We start from the raw sequence: 19418 nt of genomic DNA, 5'->3' as shown, positions 1-19418 counted from the left end.
CTTTTGTCCAGCAATTTGGATGTCAGGGTGGCACAACTGCAAACATGGTTCTTTTAGTATGGTAATTACAGTATACACAGGCCTTAAAGTTCTCAGGCACCATTCCTGATTTCAGGCAAAGAGCACTTTTAAATTAATTCAATACATTGTGCACATTTCCTCCCGGACAACTTTTCAGGCCTCAAATCTTTTCTTGCTTTAAGCCCTGTATACATGATATTGCATCGTCCAGAGGAACCTTAATGATGAGTGAAGGTTTGTCTCTCAAATACTGGTAAAAACTGCTTTCAAGTATGGGTTACACTTTCCATCCATGTCAGGTGAATTTAATACCTTTTAATACCTATTTATATATAAATGTATATATATTTTGCACTGATTTAGCACAATGGGATTTATAAATGTCTAATAAACTGCACGTCAAGCATGTTGTCTGTCCTTTCGTCTATGTTGTTATTGTAGCCTAGTGTCCAAGGAGAAAATATGCTCAAGTCAGCAGGAGCAAACTAAATAGAACTAAAGATTTTGTGCTAAATTGTGCGCTAATCATACTTATGTGTATCTGCACTTTCACAAAGACCAACACTGGGAAGTTTATTAAAAATAAGGAGCAAGGAAAGTCTTGCAAAATCCAAGGATCTGAAACTGAAGGTGAGGGTACAGCGTCAGTGCAGGGAGTCTTCAGGATCCACTGAATCCCCTTTGTGCTTCTTGTGTTGAAAGAGATATAGGAGACAAAAACGGGATAAATTATATACAGTAGTATAATACAGTTATGGTATTTAGTCTCTATATGGCTCTGAGTAAGACCTGTCTATGAGTAGGACGACGTAGCCTACGTCAAGCGCCCCCTGGAGCATCAATCCTGCGTTCTCCTTTTACCCACAATTCTGTGCGCCGGAGGTGTTCCATGATTTAACAAGATGGCGGACTCCTCGGTAAGCATCTCCCAGTCAGTGTGGTTTTGTGTATTTTAAGTGATGTTTTAAAACATGTCTCTGTTGCATTTGGTCGCTGTCGTTTATAATGGCATTATGTCCCAATAGGTGGAAATCATTGAAGGTTGCCGTCTTCCCGTGCTGCGAAAAAACCAAGAAAATGAAGATGAGTGGCGTAAGTAAGATCCGGACAGAATGTAAACAAAAGACTCGCAGTCCATGTTAAACTGTTTATTTAATTAGGGACTGTTCTTCTTACCGAACTTGAATCATTTGTTATAAAATGCAATGTTGTGATGGTGTTAGCTGATGCTTTACTGTATGTGATATGCAACTGAGTGGTGTGTGGTTTACATATTCCAAGGTTCACATGCAAAATACCGTTGTTGTGCTATAGTACGTTTTGTTAGAGAGAGGGCAAACGTGTTTTTTTTTTTTTTTGGTCTGCTGGTGATGTGAACACATGACGTTCTCTAATTCATTATTAAGTTAACATCTTAATCCAGCAAAAAACCAGCCTGTGTTTGTAGCTGGTTTCACATCAGTTCAAGCTGCTCCAGGCTGGTCTAGATGTTTGTGTTGCTGGACTATCAGCTGGTGGGGCCAGATAGCTGACATCTAGTCCGAAAAGCTAATTTCTAATGGGATTCATCTGAAATACAATTTTCCTTGTTTGATATGAGTGGATCTGATTTAAGCTTTCAGCTGTTTGAATGCTCCTTTATCCTTTTATTCCTTCAAAGCGTTGGCTGAAATTCTCAGTGTCAAAGACATTCCTGGGAGAAAGCTCTACTATGTCCACTATATCGACTGTGAGTATCTAACATTTACCTGACAATTAGATAAATCAGTTGTACCTGGCTTATACAATTATATTTTCATATTACGAATCTATTTGATGCAAGATTTGTTCAGCCTTTTTGCTAACTGCAAAGAAAATATAATTTTTTTTGGGCAAGTCAACAAGCGACTGGATGAATGGGTGACTCCAGACCGGCTGGACTTGAAGAAGCTCCAGTTTCCCAAAAAGGAGGCAAAGACCCCTACTAAGAACGGCCTGCCGGGGTCTCGCCCCAGTTCTCCAGAGAGAGATGTGGTAAGAACGTCATTTCAAATCTGCCTACGATGTTAGGATTTCTGAGATGAAATGTGACACGCCCCCACCTCAGTGATTGACCTTCATTTTGAAACATTGTGTCTCAAGCAGTTGTTTACATGCCATGTAATCCTTTACCATCCTCTCTTCCTTTCTGTTCAAATTCAGAGGAAGAGTCTAGATCTCAACGTTCAGTCTGCTTCAGCTCCATCAAGAGGCAAAACCCTCCCCACACCGGTACAGACAAACCTGCCTATTTACACTAATAAAACTCAATCTGTCAAGCAAGAGCTTTTAATCAATGGGCTGAATTTAGTTCGAAAAAGCTCACATCACATTTTCCAACAAGTGTGAGGGATGCAATTTTTGCCTCGACTCAGTTTACATTGCCGATTATCAAGCAGCTTGAACATTTTATGTAATGATAATGTTACCACTATTAAAAGATTTTCGTTCACAAAAATTTCTGTCATCAGTTACCCTCATGTTGTTCCAAACTTTCTTCTGTGGAACACAATAGAAGGTTTTGTGTGGTGTGTGTGTGTGTGTGTGTGTGTGTGTGTCCGTCCATCCGTACAATGAAAGTCAGTGATGTTCATTGTTGTTTTGGATCTTATTGACTTCTTCTATAAGGACAAAACTCTTCAAATTGTCGTCTTTTTTGTTTTCTTCAAAATATCTTCCACAGATGAAAGTGTTACTGGTTTAGAACAACATGAGAGTAAATGATGACAGAATTTTCATTTTGGGGTGATCTGTTATTTTAATAAGATAATATTTTAAACAGTTTCCATGCCATACACTTCTAGATATAGTATCTGTTTCAATTCATAGTATCTGTTGTAGAGTTGTTGTTGTTTTTCCCCTCCTAAAGAAAATCTATTCAGTGTTGTTTTCCAAAATATATGTAAACTAATGGTCAAAAAGTCTCTAATGCTCACCAAGACTGCATTTATTTAAACAAAAATACAGAAAAAAATTAATATTGTGAAATATTATTACAATTTAAAATAACTTTTCTAATTTAATGTATTTTAAAATGTAATTTATTCCGGTGATGAAAAGCTGAATTTTCAGCATCATTACTCCAGTCTTCAATTCTTCAATGTCACATGATCCTTCAGAAATCATTCTAATGTGCTGATTTGGTGTTCAATGATTAATAATAAATGTCTTTATATATTATGTATTTATATATTTGTCATTTATTATATAAGTATTTATATTTAAAAACTTTTGATCCATTTTATGTGTCCTTACTGAATAAAAGTGTTTTTCTTTTTTTCTTTGGTTAAAAAATATTAAGCAGCAAAAAAAATAAAATAATCAACATTGGTAATAAGAATATTTATTGAGCACCAAAACACTGAACTGTATATTAGAATATTTTACGAAATATAATGTGAGACTAAAGACTGGAGTAATGATGCTGGAAAAATTTGCTTTGCCATCACAGGAATAACATTTTAAAATAAAATTTAAAAGAAATTGTTGTTTTAAATTGTAATGATATTTATCTATGTTATTGTTTATACAACATTTGATCAAATTCTTGCAGCCTTGGTGAGCATAAGATGCTTCTTTGAACAATAGTAAAAAAAAAAAAAAAAACTTTTAATTTTTAACTGGTAGTGAATATGAAAGCATTTTCCATATTTATCATATATCCTCATCACTCATTACCAACATACTCATTACTTCCTGTAATGTCTCTTTTAGAACATGAGGTAAGTGACTGTAATTTACTCCCATCAGCTGTTAGTTGTGATTATTGTTATTCATACTTGGGTTTAAAGGTTTGTTCAAGTCCGTAAACCTAAGTATAAATAACAGTTGGTGAAAACAATCCCATAGGTTTACACTAAAGGAGAGACCCAAGCCATATCCAGGGACCAGAATTTAAGATAATATCAGGTTCGGCGCTTCTATTGGTTTTTGATTTGACTGTTGTCGTAGGAGAGGTCACACTACAGGACTGTGCATCAAATCTTCTGACACTGACAGAATTTTGTCGGAAGTAAATTTGATGAATTTGGTTTGGTGAACATGTCAGACTAACGATTTACAAAATTAGTCTCAGACGGCCAAATCGTGGTCAAAATCGTAACGTGTGAACCCAGCCTAATGATGATCAAGTCCTGGGAAGTTCATCTTTACGAGTTGGGAAGTTGTTGCGTTCAAGTCACTTTCGTCAAGGCAAGATGGTGGCGTACCTTCTCTTATTTAACTACACAGAAATACAGCAATGTTTTTAAGCTCTACTTCTAGAAAAAGTTCTTGAAGAACAAATAATGTGCATCAGGTGTGTTTTGCTCTTTTATGTTTTGAATTAATTTATGAAGCCACTGTAAACTTTGTTACATATTATTTTGTTATATTACAATGCTATTATATTTTGTGCAGGCAATTAGCTTATTGTGTTTGTAAATCAAACAGCCTGACAATGTCACTGCTAAATACCTATAAATATTGTGGTATTCCTCCATGTTTCTCACTGACACGCCTCCAACTCGTAAAGATCGGGGCTTAAAGAAAATCCAGAGCTTCCCACTTGTGGTGGCGTTCATGTGTGTTCAACTTGTAAATACGACCTTTCTGACATGTCTCGAATGCACCATAATTCTGCCTTCACGTGCTGTTGGAAATTTCCTACCTCCCACTTCTGAAGATGTGATTACGAGCTTGTCACGTTCAAGTGCTTTGTTGTTGGAAATAAATCATGGAGGACACCAGGTACAGTCTTGGGGGACTATTTCCTATTTCTTGGGTAAATCTTATTAAAGCCAAAATGAATTGAAGATATTTAATTTCAAATAAAATGTAGTGTCCCATTCTTTGACAACCATATAAACATTGACTGTGCTATCTAGAGAGTTAGCCTGCTGACAATTTTGGATTTTCGGTCAAGTACATGCTATTTTTTGCTGTGTATTAAACACAATATGCTTCAAATGGTTATTCATATGTAAATATGAATTACGGCAAACGACAAGGCTATGTAGCTGTTGTGGAAAATTTATGGCCAACTTGGAAACTCAAAATTGTCTGATTTTTCCAGTTTGTAAATATGACTTGAGAGGGCAATTATGTCCAAATTCTGACTAGGAAACTCGTATTTACGATAATTCCGATAGCACATGAAGGCAGCATAAATGTGTCAGATAAGAGACATACAAACGTGCAGAGTGGTGGACAACCTAGAACAACCTAGAGCATCTTAGCTAACATATAGAAATGACCTTTTTCTTCGTTTTTTTTATTATTATGGTGTTATTTTAAGAATTTTGTTTCTCATTTTCTTTGCAGAGAAAAAGTGATTTTGTCTTTCTGATTGCTCTTTCAGAAGAGAAAAGCAGAATCTGTGTCTTTGGCGACACAAGTTACAGCAGCGATTCCAGTGCCTTCACTTCCTAGCTCTGCAGAGGCAAGTCAGGCCTCGGTCTATCCCGCCATGAGGGACTCCTCCTTCAGCATTAAATCCAGAGAAGAACATGAGCCGCTCGCCTCTCTCGCCACGGTAAAAAAAGCGTTGAAATGAACGTCTGTTAGTTTGTTAGGTTAATCTGTCACAAGAGTTAAATAGCTGCTATTTAATTATCAGAATACAAAGAACATGTTGAGAGGAGAGCTTATTCATTTTGACTTTGCTTTTTTCTTCTTGAAGAATGGAACAACACGTCGTCTTATTCCTTCTCAGCCAGGGAGAAAAAGGAAAAGTTGTGGAGGAACGGATGAGGTAGTACCGGCAACTCGATTTAAAGATGTTTTTTTAGCACTGCATGATGCACGTTTTTTTAATCTCTATCAAATCTTAAAATGGCTGAATCCCTTGATGTTCATCAAGTTTTGAATCAAATGTTTTGATTATCATTCATTTTTAATACATTCTTACAAATCTCACACATTTTATTGTTATTTGCCTAGAAGTTGCTTGCATAAAGTTATCATAGCCCGTTGGTTAGCATGAATCTGTGTGTGTGTGTATCTTCAAAAGAAGGTATACAAGTAAATATAAAGTGATCTAAAAAACGTTGAATGTGAGGTTTTGGTTCCTTTTTCTTTCTACTTGGGATTTAAAACGCTACATTTCTGGACTGTTAAAAGAAAATTAAAACATGAGGCCCCATCGTCCCCTAATCAAATATATAAAATGTTTTGTCTACCCTATTCATAATTGATTTATTTTTTCTTTTTCTTCGTTTTTTGTTTTGTTGCCATCACCTGTTTTCCTCCACTTTCAAGTAAAATGTCCCAAAGCTTTGCCTCCATTTGTGTTTTTCTGTTAGATGGTAAAGGTGTTCCAGAATAACAACCCTCGCTGCTCCACCGTCTATTTGCCACCAGGAGAGGTCCGGCTCCTTTACTTCCCATTGCCTTGATTGTGTGTCTGTTAAAGTGGAGGCATTTAGGAGAGGCTTTTTAGACAAAAGTATGAAACTCAAACTATAGAAATTAAGCTAAAAAGCCATTGGATCTCATAAATGCAAGAGTCAGTTGTATTTAGGCTATGGAAGATAATAGTATTTCTTTTCCTTTTTCAGTTATTTGGGTAATAATAAATGAGTAATTCCTGATATTTACAGTGATAGCAAGATTTCCCTAGAGATATGATAAAGTTCAGAGTTGTTTTTTTATTTTATTTTTAATGCACAGGACATCTGCTTTTGTCACTGACTGCTGTTAGATGCCGTCCCACCATCTCTCTAACTCTACTCTCTGCTCTCAGGATTCGCAGGACAGTTCTGATGGTATCCCCTCTGCCCCTCGCATGACTGGTAGTTTGGTGTCGGACCGCAGTCACGATGACATCGTCACGCGAATGAAGAACATAGACTGTATTGAGCTGGGCCGGCACAGGCTAAAGCCGTGGTACTTTTCTCCATACCCACAGGAGCTCACCACCCTCCCCATCCTCTACCTTTGTGAATTTTGTCTTAAGTACCTCAAGAGCCTCAAGTGTCTCCAGAGGCATCTGGTAAGAGCCTAAGGACTGTAGTTAGACTGCTTTAGATAAAATGTCAAACCCGCTTACAGTGTCATATGAGAGTCTGTTTCCATCTCAGTAAAACTGCACCAAAAAAACATACACTACTGTTCAAAAGATTTAGAAAAAATACTTTTATTCAGCAAGAACACAATTAATCAATTAAATTGATCAAAAGTGATAATTTATGTTACAAAAGATTTCTATTTCAAATAAATGCTGCTATTTTATACTATATTCATCAAATAATCCTGAAAAAATATATCCCAGTTTCCACAAAAACATGAAGCCGCAAAACTGTTTTCAACATTGATAATAATACAACAAGTCAGTATATCAGAATGATTTCTGTAGGATCATGTGACACTGAAGACTGAAGTAATGATGCTGAAAATTTAGCTTCACATCACAGGAATAAATTACATTTTAAAATATATTCAAAAAGAAAACTGCTATTTTAAATTGTTATAATATTTCACAATATTAGTTTTTTAACTATATTTTGTATCAAATAAATGCAGTCTTGGTGAGAAGAGACTTCTTATTAAAATGTTTAAAAAATCTTTTGAACTGAAGTGTATCTTTTGTAAAAAAAAATAATCCATCATATTTTTGTTTTGATGGTTTAATGCAAGGAATATTGCATATGAGTGTCATAACATGGGGGGGGGGGAAACACAAGGCATATAGTCTGCCTAATTTGGTTCTAAGGTGATGTTAATGTTGAACAGTCACAACAGATGTTTTATAGACTGTTCTATATTTGAATTGCTTATGTCCTTTATTTGTGCAGGTCAAACTATTCTTACAGTTCAATTTGTCAAGCTGTACTTGCATCTGGCGATGTTCTTACATTATTTAGCTGATTACATGCAGGTATTATAATTAAATTCAGTCTAATGAGATGTTTCAATCACAGTTAATCTAAAATGATATATATGTAATCAGTTTACCATAATCAGTTTAATTTTTTGAAAATTTACCTTATTTGCCACTTACACTTCTTTTTTCTGTTGAAAAGCACCTGAGCACAAACACACTTAAAACAACAAGCTTTAGTGTGCTCTTGGCTTAAGCAACATGCCAACTGTCATCTGTCTATAACTATTACAGACAAAATGCAACCTTCGACACCCTCCAGGAAATGAGATCTATCGCAAAGGAACTATATCATTTTTTGAAATAGATGGCAGGAAAAACAAGGTGGGTAACCTCTAGTTTGTTATAATGAGAGAGAGAGAGAGAATATAATCATTGTGTATTTCTATTTGAATGGGTGGAAAGATCACCATTTTAACTGAACACATAAATGTCAGGGAATAGAAATATATTCATGAATATGAGACAATTGCCATTTTGTCTAAAATCTAGGTCATCTAAAATTGCCAAGTTCTGCAAATTATAGCATTCAGCACTTTACTGCAGGGCCATAACCACGATAGACCATAGACATCCCCCCCCCCCCCCCCCCCCCCCCAATAGTGAAATCAAATCCCCAGCGTGGATATATATATATATGCTTTTACAGCGCAAAGCGTCAGTTTAACATTAAAAGAGAGTGAGGTAATGCATGTCAACTGTTTTACAATAGAAATGTGAAACTACCGACAGTAACATCAAGTGATGCAAACTATGTGCATAACATATGTGATTCATGTAATTCCTTACTAAGTATGACGAGACAAGAAACGTTTAACTTTTTCGGCATGCAAGGCATACAAATAAAAGTATGTGTCCATATTTCAATGCAAATTTATGCAAATATTATTTGCGAATGGTTCAAAATGATTAATTTCCCAACTAGAATTAGACCTAGAATTTCCTTCACTGTTCTATTTCTTTATGCTTTCTAAAAGATTATTGACCCAATTAAACCAAGAAATGGTTACGGCCCTAATTTACTGGATCTAGTGTGGTTTAACTAGCATGTTGGTTTAGAGGGTGAGGCACATGTTTATGGAAATATATTTCTTGATGGCCTGTTAAAATCATTTTTTTTCTTCTTCCATTGCACAGACATATTCCCAAAATTTGTGTTTATTGGCCAAATGCTTCCTGGACCACAAGACCCTGTACTATGACACGGATCCTTTCCTCTTCTATGTTATGACAGAGTATGACTCGAAGGGTTTCCACATAGTCGGCTACTTCTCCAAGGTATAATATAGCTTTGCTTCCATCAATGTGCTGATATTCTAAGTGTTTTACAATTTTGGCTAATCTTCTTTTTTGTAAGATAGGCTTTCTTGCATTGTGTTTTCACTGACTGTGCATTTTCCCTCCCATTAAAGGAAAAGGAATCAACAGAAGACTATAATGTAGCCTGCATTTTGACTTTACCACCTTACCAGAGAAGAGGCTATGGCAAACTACTAATCGAGTTTAGTGAGTAATCATACAGTTTACCAAGTCTTTTTACTAAGCAACATAGAATGTGATCACATAAGGATTTTTTTTTAATATTTATTTAAGGATTTATATTTATTTTTTGTTCACATCTGTCAGGTTATGAGCTCTCAAAAGTGGAAGGAAAGACAGGGACTCCAGAGAAGCCTCTGTCTGATCTGGGTCTGCTCTCTTATCGCTCTTACTGGTCTCAAACTATTCTGGAGATCCTCATGAACCTCAAATCAGAGAATGGAGAACGGCCGCAGATCACCATCAAGTAAGGATCTTCGTCTTTAACCTCACGATCAAAATTCTGAACCAAAAAGTGTATGTGGGTGAATTTGACTTAATCTCACTCTTTTTTTTTTTTTTTTCCTTCTTTTTTTTTAAAGAAATTTACATGAATATTTTTTGCATTATGACATTCATTTATCAGCAAGTAGCATACACCCTATTGTTCTCTCAGACATCTAGTTGAGACTCACTGCACTGTGTATTTTAATTAAACAAGTATATAGTCTGTTGCGCTGCGTGTTTCAGAGCGTCACCATATTGTTAAATGCGAGTAGCTTATGATATGGTGTTTTAAGAATCTCAGAGCGGTTTACATTAGATGCATCGCACTCCAACTCTGCAAGTGCTGAGAGTTTAACATGCATTTGGAAGCATAATGTGCTGCAGTTATGCTTTTTCACCTTTCGCATAATTTCCAACTTTTTTTTGTAGACATATGATTATAGCAAAGATTTGTAATGAGAAGTGGATGTAAACTTAGCTTAAAACTTATAATTTTTCATTATAATTTTTCATTTTACAATGCAGTTGTATTACAATAGTAATATACAATATTTCTGTCTTAATATAATAATATAATAATGTTGTGAGGAATCTCACACAGCAGAGTTTCGGTTGATAGAAAATGGTATTAAATATTAAACTTTTTCAGATATTGTACCAAAGTTCAGTATTGACACCCCACCCTTAATTATCATTACTGTAAGGATTAAAAAAAATCTTTTTAATTTGAATTTTATCAAAGACATATTCAATTGTAAGTGTACGTACATTATAATATTAGTTGTACTGCCTTTAATTTATGCAGATTTTAATAAAAAAATAGTCTTGACCTGATTGTTCTTACAATAATGAGAATTTAATGATTAACTTGTTTAATGCGTTTAATTCTCAGTGTATTACAATGCGAAATACAACTTTATGCAAAATAATTTACTTTTCCTTTGATTTGGGGGTCAGATACAACCCAGACATTTCTTCCAGAGATTTACCACATCCGTTATGATGGCTCATTTAAAAAAAGCTTGTAATGAAATTTGTTGGGCTGGTTGTTTTGTTCTTAACGTTATTTGTGATTCTCTCAGTGAAATCAGTGAGATTACCAGTGTCAAGAAAGAGGATGTGATCTCAACTCTTCAATACCTCAACCTCATCAATTATTATAAGGTAAGCGATCCCAAGTGGATGTGTGCTTCAGTTTCAGATTTCCCATCCACCCTAATTTGATATATTGGTGACAATTGGTGGTTTTCAAATTTTTGCTCAAGTCGAGTGTGGTTTGTTGAGCTTGATTGATCTCCTTGCAGGGTCAGTATATCCTCACCCTATCAGAGGACATAGTGGAAGGTCATGAGCGGGCCATGCAGAAGCGGCACCTCCGTATCGACTCCAAATGTTTGCATTTCACTCCTAAAGACTGGAGCAAAAGGGGCAAGTGGTAAAGACTGTAGGAGGACTGCTAGCAGCCGGCTAACATGTCACATTCCTCAGAGGAATTCAGTTCAAGAGACTGTAGCTGTTCCACAAACAGACTTGAGCTGAAAATGTGTCTGTACAAGAAGACAAAAACAGTTTAATATTGTTAAAGATTCCACTGTCCACATCTGCATGTCATGTGACTGACTTTTACACGTTTTTATATTCTGTCAAATTCATGTTAGTCTTAATGTGGAATGGACGATTGTATTTTTAATGTTGTTTTCTCCCACCATTTCAATAGATCCTCTTAGATGCCTATATTTATGGTCTGTGCCATGTTTTATTACTCTGACCAACAACAGTATTCTACACACAATCATCAGTGCTCTGCAGAGTGACATGACCCTGTTCATTTTCATTGACTTCCGTGATGCAAGCGACAGAAACCATTGGTGACAGGATGTAGGTTTTCCCAGCTATGTGACAAAGTTAAAAGAAACTTTATGTAAATAAGCAGCGATTTTCCGGAGCAACTACAAATGGCAGTGAAGACACATGATCCATCTCGTGTGTCAAGACAGAGAAGTTAATCGTAAAAAAGTTGGTGTATGTAGTTGTTTTAATGTTAAATCAAGGCTACTCGCCACATACAAAATTGCCGGCTTTTGGCTTCCCTCTTGTTTTCACTTTTGTAATCAAACGGAGTTGTTTCCAGAGTACATCAGACAGTCTTCCAGCCTGAATGGTCTCTTGGATCCGGATAGCCCTCGACTTGCTCTTTGGCTGCATATAGATGGGCGCAGTGGCAAAGAGCACACATAGTTTCTTCTTATATTATACGTTTCATGCAATGATTCCATTTTAAATATTCTTTTTCTCCAGAAAGTCTTTTACGAGAAAGAAAACCAATACGATTTCAACAACATGGAAATCTGTTAATGGCTTCAATGTGATTAGGCAACTAATAGTGGAAACACCTACTAGCCACTGTCACATGCAGTAATGGCTATGAATGACATTCATGGATTTTATTTTCCGCTAAAGAAAAAACATTTTGGAGAGATAGGGTTATTTAAATGGCATCTGTACATATACAGTATAAGATATAAAAAAAGAGAAACTGTTTGCAGTCTTTGTCATTGTGGCTATGAATATGCGGCCAAAACAAGCACAGAGACGTTTCCTATAAACAACTGACAGTTTGGTTGTGTTGTATAGCCTCTATTTAATATAAATTTAAACTACTACGTTTCTCTTGACGTCTCTGTCTTGCCGACACATGAAATTCGCTGCTTGTTTGCATAAAGTTAAAGTTTTGTCAGCTTGTCTTTGCTGGGCAGGCCTTCATCCTGTCGCCGATGGCCACTGTCGCTCGTGTCGCTGGAAGTCGGCAGCTCTCCGTGGAAAATGAATCCAATCACACTTTATTGCGTGTCACTGGTGGAGTGAACTGGGCTAGAATGGTGCTTTACAATGTCATTGTGTCTGTACATAATATACTACACTTAAAATAAATGTCTTTTCTACATCGGTATGGTATGTATCTAGGATCAAATGTGCATGAATGTGTTTGGATACATGCACATTTATTACTTTTTTTTTTTTTTTTTACTGAATGTAAACCAGCAAACTGCACAAAATTGTTTCATTTTAGGTAAATATAAATATAATATTGTGTATTGTTAGAAATTTTAGCTTGAAAGTATTTATCTAAAGTAATTTTCTGGCATTTTAAAATGGTCTTTTTAGCCTACCAGCTAGCTTACCGAACCTGCTGACTTTATAAATCTAATATTGCCTGTGATATTTTGGTAAGAGCGTGCTATTTACCCACAAAATAGATCCACACCCCTTGCAGAATCTGAAAATGTTGATAATTTTAACAAAATATGAGGGATTTATACTGAATAAGATATTTTACATAAAATATGTTTACATATAGTCCACAAGACAAAAAATAGCTGAATTTATAAAATTGACTCCGTTCAAAAGTTATATAGCCTACCCTTGATTCTTAAAGGTGCTGTATGTAGCTTTTCTACCAAAACGAATCCTTTTTTTATTGCCTGTGTGTGAAAGGGTTGTAATCTCACATTAAAATTATTCACTTTGCGGGTTTTGCTATTACCTCTGAAAGCAAGTATTCTTATTTTTATGTGAAGGTCCCGGGTCGGATTTACCGCCAGTGACGTGACTGACGTCACCTGCATGCGCGCTCCCGAGCCTCTAGACTCGTCTAGCCTACTGACTTTGCACTCAACAGCGACGACACTGCAACTTATGACATGGACTTATGACTTATGCAACTTATGACATGTCTGATAACACTAAGAAACGACTGCGCCCAGCAAAACACAGACTCCAACACAAACTCCACATATTGATAAAAAAAAAAAAAAAAGAAGTTTTTTCTGCTGAAGCTCGTAAGGCCAGACGTGAATCGGATGAACTTAGGGTAAAAAACTCGGATCAGCATCGGCAGGGCATTTGAATCATGGAGAAACCTTATCTACAAACCTAGAATGTACATTTCCTGAAGAAAATGTGAAGTGGTGTTTGCAGTGGCAAAATTCGGCACGGTTGTTAGGGTTCCATACTTATCATAGTACGAGCATGGAGCATTAGTTCAACGTCAAGCTGATAAAAGTAGCCTATTATTGTAACGTTGCAGTGGGAGTTTACCTGAGTTTCCAGCATGTTGTGGGATGCTTTCTCCCGTGTGTTGCGTGACGCGTCTCAGTCTGGCCGGTACCCACAGTGCTCGCTCATAAATTCGAGCACGCGTAAGAGCACGCGCTTGTAAACTTATTGGTTGCAATCTGAAACATCACCGCTAGAGGCCGCTAAAAACTACATACAGCACCTTTAATACTGTGTGTCCTTACCTGGATGATCCACGATGGTTGTTCTTGATTCCCTTGTTTGTCCTGAGCAGTTAAACTGCCCAATGTTCTTCAGAAAAGTCCTCCAGGTCCTGAAAATTCTTCAGTTTTCCAGCATCTTTTGCAAATTTTAACCCTTTCCAGCAGGGCCGTGCACAGGGGGGTGGCCCGGTGGCTAGAGCCACTGCCCCTCTGCCCTCATCGACTGAGGTGCCCCTCTTCCCCACCCCCACCGCTCCGCTCAAAGCATTCCGCTGATTCCGCTAATCCGTTACAGGTTTTCCCGCTCGCTCCGCAGCATCACTCACAGTATACGACAGTTCACGAAAGCTGTCGCATTAAAGGAGAAGTTCACTTTCAAAAAAACTTTTGCTGATAATTTACTCACCCCCATGTCATCCAAGATGTCCATGTCTTTCTTTCTTCAGTCGCAAAGAAATTAAGGTTTTTGATGAAAACATTCCAGGATTTCCCCCCATGTAATGGATTCTATTGGGACCCAAACGGTAGAAGGTCCAAATGACAGTTTAAGTGCAGCTTCAAAGGGCTTTAAACGATACCAGATGATGAATAAGGGTCTTATCTAGCGAAACGATCGGTCATTTCCAAAATAAATAAAAAAGTTTAAGTTTTATAAGCACAAATGTTCGCCTTGCTCTGTTCTGTGATGCGCGTTCGTGACGTCACGTAATACGCAATTACGTTGAAAAGGTCACGCTTGGAAAATTTCTGTCCTGAAGAAAATGTTCTTTTTGGCTTTTTAATATTAAAACACACAGGATACGCACACGAAATGGGCATTTTAAACGATAAACTGACACAAATACATTTGAAAATGTGTATATGGTCCTCCTTCTGCACATTTGTAAACACGTCAAGCGTGACCTTTTCAACGTAATTGCGTATTACGTGACGTCACGAACGCGCATCACAGAACAGAGCAAGGCGAGCGTTTGTGCTTATAAAACTTAAACTTTTTTATTTATTTTGGAAATGACCGATCGTTTCGCTAGATAAGACCCTTATTCATCGTCTGGTATCGTTTAAAGCCCTTTGAAGCTGCACTTAAACTGTCATTTGGACCTTCTACCGTTTGGGTCCCAATAGAATCCATTACATGGGGGGAAATCCTGGAATGTTTTCATCAAAAACCTTAATTTCTTTGCGACTGAAGAAAGAAAGACATGGACATCTTGGATGACATGGGGGTGAGTAAATTATCAGCAAAAGTTTTTTTGAAAGTGAACTTCTCCTTTAACAGGTAGGCTATGCAAGACAGTGGTTGAATCTGCGAAATTAGTCATTTGTTTTTGTTGTATTTATGTCGGTAATGTTTTGCTCTTGGTCTTCTGGCTTCTGGCTCTTTCTACTAGTGCTAACAACTTGTAGGCCTACAACCAGGGCTGGACTGGCCATCGGGCATACCGCGCACTTTCCCGGTGGGCCGACGTGCTTTTTGGGCAGATACATCTCATATACTCATACATTATTTTTATTATTAGGCCTATTATTTTTATTATTAGGCCTATTATTTTTTCTTTTTCTTTTTAACGGCCCATAAAATTTGTACATCGGCGGCCCATTCGTTTTGTTTTGTTTTGCTTAATTGGCGGTGCTGGGTTTGTGCCGGTGTAATGCACTGGTCAGAAAAAGTCAGCGTTAGGGTTTTTTTTTTTTTTCTTCTGACAGACCAGTCCATGAAACACGTAGATCAGCGGCCCATTGGTTCTTTTCTTGATTGACACTGGGCTGGGCCAATCACAACTTTAAACGAGTGAGTGAGCGAGCGTGCAGCAGTGTCAGTGTGTATCTGTCAAAATAGTCAGCAAGATGGAGAAGAAACGCAAGGAATGTGCAGAAAAACAGCGTGAAAAAATAGAAACAGGCCCTTGAAGCAGACACTGTAAAATGTGTCTAAATATACACTACCGTTCAAAAGTTTGGGGTCAGTAAGATTTTTTAATGTTTTTAAAAGAAGTAGCCTATCTTCTGCTCACCAAGGCTGCATTATTTGATAAAAAAACAAACAGTAATATTGTGAAATATTATGACAATTTAAAATGACTGTTTTCTATTTTAATATATTTTAAATTGTAATTTATTCCTGTGATCAAGGCTGAATGTTCAGCATCATTACTCCAGTCTTCAGTGTCACATGATCCTTCAGAAATCATTCTAATATGATGATTTGATGCTCAAGAAACAGTCATTATTATTATCAATGTTGAAAACAGTTGTGTAATTTTTTTTTTTCAAAATTCTTTGATGAATAGAAAGTTAAAAAGAACAGCATTACTCTATATTCACATAGAAAACAGCTGTTTTAAATTGGAATAATATTTCAGAATATTACTGTTTTTGTTTGCATTTTTAATCAAATAAATGCAGCCTTGGTGAGCAGAAGATTCTTCTTTTAAAAACATTAAAAATCTTACTGACCCCAAACTTTTGAACGGTAGTGTATGTTTTCTGACCTTCATCAGCTCCTGTGGCAGATGATGATAGTGAGGAGGATCAGGAGAAAGATGAGAAAGCGTAGAGCCTGCGGTAAGCAGAACTAACAGTTACTTTCAAAACAGTTAGGCTATGTCATGAGTGTAGGAACCCATAACCGAGTTACAGATCATTTCCACATTGGCATAGTTGACGATTACCGCAATTCACTAGAAATTTAATGAGAGGCGTTTGTAAACCATGTTTTCCGCCAAAATAAAAGCTTGATGCAGTTTCCGTCAAAATAAAATAAGATCATGTGCTTATCTCTTTCAAGTACAGAAATTGGTACAAAACTAATTATGAAAGTTTCCTTTATTGTTTTACAAAATATGGCTATTACTGTCATTTGATTAATATTATAACTATTATTATGTAGTAGGTGTAATGTAAATAGACACTAACTAAAAGGTTTGAATATTTCTTTGTTTAATTTGCACACTGAATATGGGTTGGAGCTTTTAATTTTGAACTCTCAAAGTGCACCAGATTGATGAATTTAACATTAAAATGCACAACATTTTCTGGAGGCATGCCCCCAATGATTGTTGACCAATGATATTATGATCATATAGTGGGCCAGTCTGGACCAAAATGCCAGGGCCGATTTTTTTTTTTGTTGCCCCAGTCCAGCCCTGTGTACAACATATCCACGTTCTTAGAATTAGCTGCTTGTCTAATCAAATTATTGTACTCTCGATCAGATCTAATACAAATAACTACATTTTCTGTTGTTGGCACACTTTATAGTGCCCCTTTTTTGGTTTAGGCCACTGCCCCTTAAAATGTCTGTGCACGGCCCTGCTTTCCAGGGTTTTGAGGTCCATCTTTTCACACTGAGGACAACTGAGGGACTCAAACACAACTATTAAAAAAAGATTCCCTGATTCTAAAAACATTCACAAGAAATATTTGGACATCTTCATCCTGTTCAAAAGTTTTCACCCCCCGGCTCTTAATGCATCACGTTTCCTTTTGGAGCATCAGTGAATGTTTGAACCTTTTTTTAATAGTTGTGTTTGAGTCCCTCAATTGTCCTCAGGGGATTTTTCTGAAGAATATTGGGCAGTTTAAATTCTCAGGACAAACAAGGGACTCAAGAACAACCATCACAGAACAAAAAAAAAACAAACAGTTGTGGATCATCCAGGTAACGACGCACAAGGGTACATAAACTTTTGAACGGGGTCAATTTTATAAATTCAGCTATTTTTTGTTGTTGTTGCACTATATGTAAACATCTTTTATGTAAAATATCTTATTCAGGACAGTACTAAATAAAAAAAGAATCCTCTTTTGTTAAAATTATTCACATTTTCACAGATTCTGCAAGGGGTGTGTAAACTTTTGAGCAGCACTGTGTAAATGACACACAAATAACAAAATGGAACTATACTTCTTCATTTTGAACTCTGTGCCCTGCAAAAGTATCCAGACCCCTTAATTTTTCACATTTTGTTGTTACAGCTAAACTGCTTTAAATTCCCTTTCACTTTCTATGAAACCTTGTTAATGCATTATAAGGGTAATTCTTATGGCATTATAATGCATAAAAACCTTCACGTATCATCTCATCGTAACAACAGTTTTAATACATTATAAAACTTAGTATAATTTTAGCATTATAAAACTTTTAACAGTATGACATTTTATAACACACAAACACATTATATCTTCTTAAATTAGATTGGATTATCATTCCCAGAGCAGTTCTACAGGGTGGGCCATTTATATGGATACACCGTAATAACATGGGAATGGTTGGTGATATTAAAGTCCTGTTTGTGGCACATTAGTATATATTAGTACACACCACCCATCTTGAGGAGTTTGCCCCCTCACATATACTAATGTGCCACAAACAGGACTTTAATATCACCAACCATTCCCATGTTATTACGGTGTATCCATATAAATGGCCCACCCTGTATATTCTAGGTGAGCTGTTCCTTTAACTTACATAAGTGTAAGTTTCCACTGCCTGCGTAGTAAATCCTACTGTGAATGTTGCACAGAATCAGAAAAGCTGATAATTCTGTTAATTCCAGGTTGCAATAGCTCTGCCCTTACGTGACTTCATGGGGTTATGAGACCTTTTACCACACTTTTAGACTTTAGACTGTTAGTTCATCATCAGGACTGAAGTGAATGACCTGGACTCGCTATCAGGTGATTTCACAGTTAAGTGTTTTCTCATAACCACAAAAGAAGACATTTAGTTTGTTCTGTTCCACCTTAAAATATATCAGTAATTTAAGTTCATTTTAATCTCATAACATTCATTATAACATTATAGAGATATATATATGAGATATTTCCTCCATGAAAAAGATTACATAATGGAAAAAACAAACACTTTTTCAAAGCCACACGTGACGTGTCGATTCACAAAGGCTTTTCTGTTTCATGCTCACAATAATCTTCTTAACAACAGCAGCTTGTTTGTCAGAGTCAGAGTCCCACATCCAACACAAACTTTCAAACACACGCTGTAAAGGAATTCAAGGAGCTGCAATCTTTCATAACAACCATATTCCTTCATTGTCCATCACAACACAGGACAATATTTAATAATGTTAATAATAAGAAGAAGCCATACATTTTTGAGAACTTGAATATTTACACTAAACCCACGCAGTGGTGATTTGATGATGGTATTTGTGCATTTAGTTTTCTTTTCTTGCATGTATAATACATTTAATCTCTTTTGATCACAAAATGGATTCAACTCTCTAAAACACAACCACAGTGATGCACATTCTTGCGTTTATTTAATTTGTCAATGTCCAACAGTGCATATACATACATCACAAGACAATACTGTTGTTTTTGTTTTCTCTAAATCATGAATATTTCCACCACAGTGTCATTCTGTGGTGAAGTAGCTATCAGTGGTGGAAAATGACATAAAATCATGGAATAAA

General features: G+C 36.4%; 1 protein-coding gene across 1 annotated transcript; it reads left to right on the top strand.

Annotated features, from left to right (window-relative positions):
* Positions 1–855: 855 nt before the first annotated feature.
* Positions 856–12645, top strand: kat5b (K(lysine) acetyltransferase 5b). The gene is made up of 15 exons (XM_084115662.1): positions 856–938; positions 1047–1113; positions 1682–1750; positions 1898–2034; positions 2203–2271; positions 5378–5551; positions 5699–5770; positions 6321–6383; positions 6761–7009; positions 8132–8221; positions 9035–9175; positions 9310–9403; positions 9524–9683; positions 10786–10867; positions 11008–12645. Exons 1-15 carry the CDS (start codon positions 924–926, stop codon positions 11140–11142), a joined length of 1617 nt encoding a protein of 538 aa, XP_083971788.1. The 5' UTR covers positions 856–923; the 3' UTR covers positions 11143–12645.
* The last annotated feature ends 6773 nt before the right edge of the window (positions 12646–19418 follow it).

The sequence above is a fragment of the Abramis brama genome (assembly GCF_963993115.1).
Source record: "Abramis brama genome assembly, chromosome: 5".
NCBI classification, from domain to species: Eukaryota; Metazoa; Chordata; class Actinopteri; order Cypriniformes; family Leuciscidae; genus Abramis; species Abramis brama.
Note: the sequence above shows the minus strand (reverse complement) of the source record. Positions and strands in the feature narration are given on the sequence as shown.